The sequence below is a fragment of the Chlorella variabilis genome, assembly GCF_000147415.1.
Source record: "Chlorella variabilis unplaced genomic scaffold CHLNCscaffold_1, whole genome shotgun sequence".
Taxonomy (NCBI): Eukaryota; Viridiplantae; Chlorophyta; class Trebouxiophyceae; order Chlorellales; family Chlorellaceae; genus Chlorella; species Chlorella variabilis.
Window position 1 is genome coordinate 1,152,245 of NW_005435087.1, and position 884 is coordinate 1,153,128.

An 884-nucleotide genomic window follows, 5' to 3' on the forward strand; every position below is an offset into this window, starting at 1 on the left:
TCCCCCCCCCCCCCCCCAGCCATGGTCAACCTGTGCCGCGACGAGGTGACGGTCACCCTGAAGCACCGCATCGAGCAGATCTTCGGCTCCTCCTTCTCCACCAACGGCCTGGGCGGCGTGCTGACGTGCGGCAAGACGGGCATGGGCGCCGGCTTCTCCCACTCCCCGCTCTGTAGCAGCAACAAGGAGCGATACGTCTTCTTCTCCTTCCCCCACATCAGGTGCGGCACGGGGGTGGTAGTGCGGCAGCGTTGAGCTATGTCGGGCTGCTGGGGCTGGCCTATGGACACTCCCCACCCACCTTTCCTCGGTGTGGCTAAGCAGAGGGACTCACTGTGCACTTGTTTGCCCTCCGCCCCCACCACCGCGCGCCCCACAGCATCAACTCTCGAGGCGAGGTGGGGCCCATGGCGCGCCCCGGCCGCCACGACGCCTCCTGCGCCTGCGGCGCGCTCATCAAGGCGCATGCCGAGATCCGCACCCAGGGCCTCATGTGCAACTGCAAGATCCCGGGGGGTGAGCGCCGGCGGGGCCGGGCCAGGGTGCTGCACGCCGGCAGGAGCCGTGCACCGGCCGCTGATGCTCCCTCTTCACACTCGCTGGCTTTCGAGGCTCTTGTGCCGCTGCTGCTGCCTCTCACCCAGCCCCTGCCCCTCCCGCCCCTACTGCCCCTCCTTTGCCCCTGCTGCTGCAGTGCACGAGCCTCTGGAGCCCGAGTATTCCATCCTGAAGCAGCGCATCGCGCGCCGCCTGCGCCACGAGGGCAACACCGACGAGTCGGTGAAGAGCTTGAGCCTGGGTGGGTGGGCTAGCCAGCACTGGAGCGGGCGGGGAGGGGTGGGGCGGGGCGGGCTGTCGCCGGGGGGTGCTCTTGGGCGCCAGCC

General features: G+C 69.7%; 1 protein-coding gene across 1 annotated transcript in view; it reads left to right on the plus strand.

The window, feature by feature from the left end:
* CHLNCDRAFT_33527 (hypothetical protein) overlaps window positions 1-884 on the plus strand; it is a 3,230-nt gene that overhangs the window by 616 nt on the left and 1,730 nt on the right. Inside the window, exons 3-5 of the mRNA XM_005851711.1 lie at window positions 20-221; window positions 380-516; window positions 695-865. Of these exons, the coding sequence (XP_005851773.1) occupies window positions 20-221; window positions 380-516; window positions 695-865 (510 nt within the window). The remainder of the gene's footprint in view (window positions 1-19; window positions 222-379; window positions 517-694; window positions 866-884) is intronic.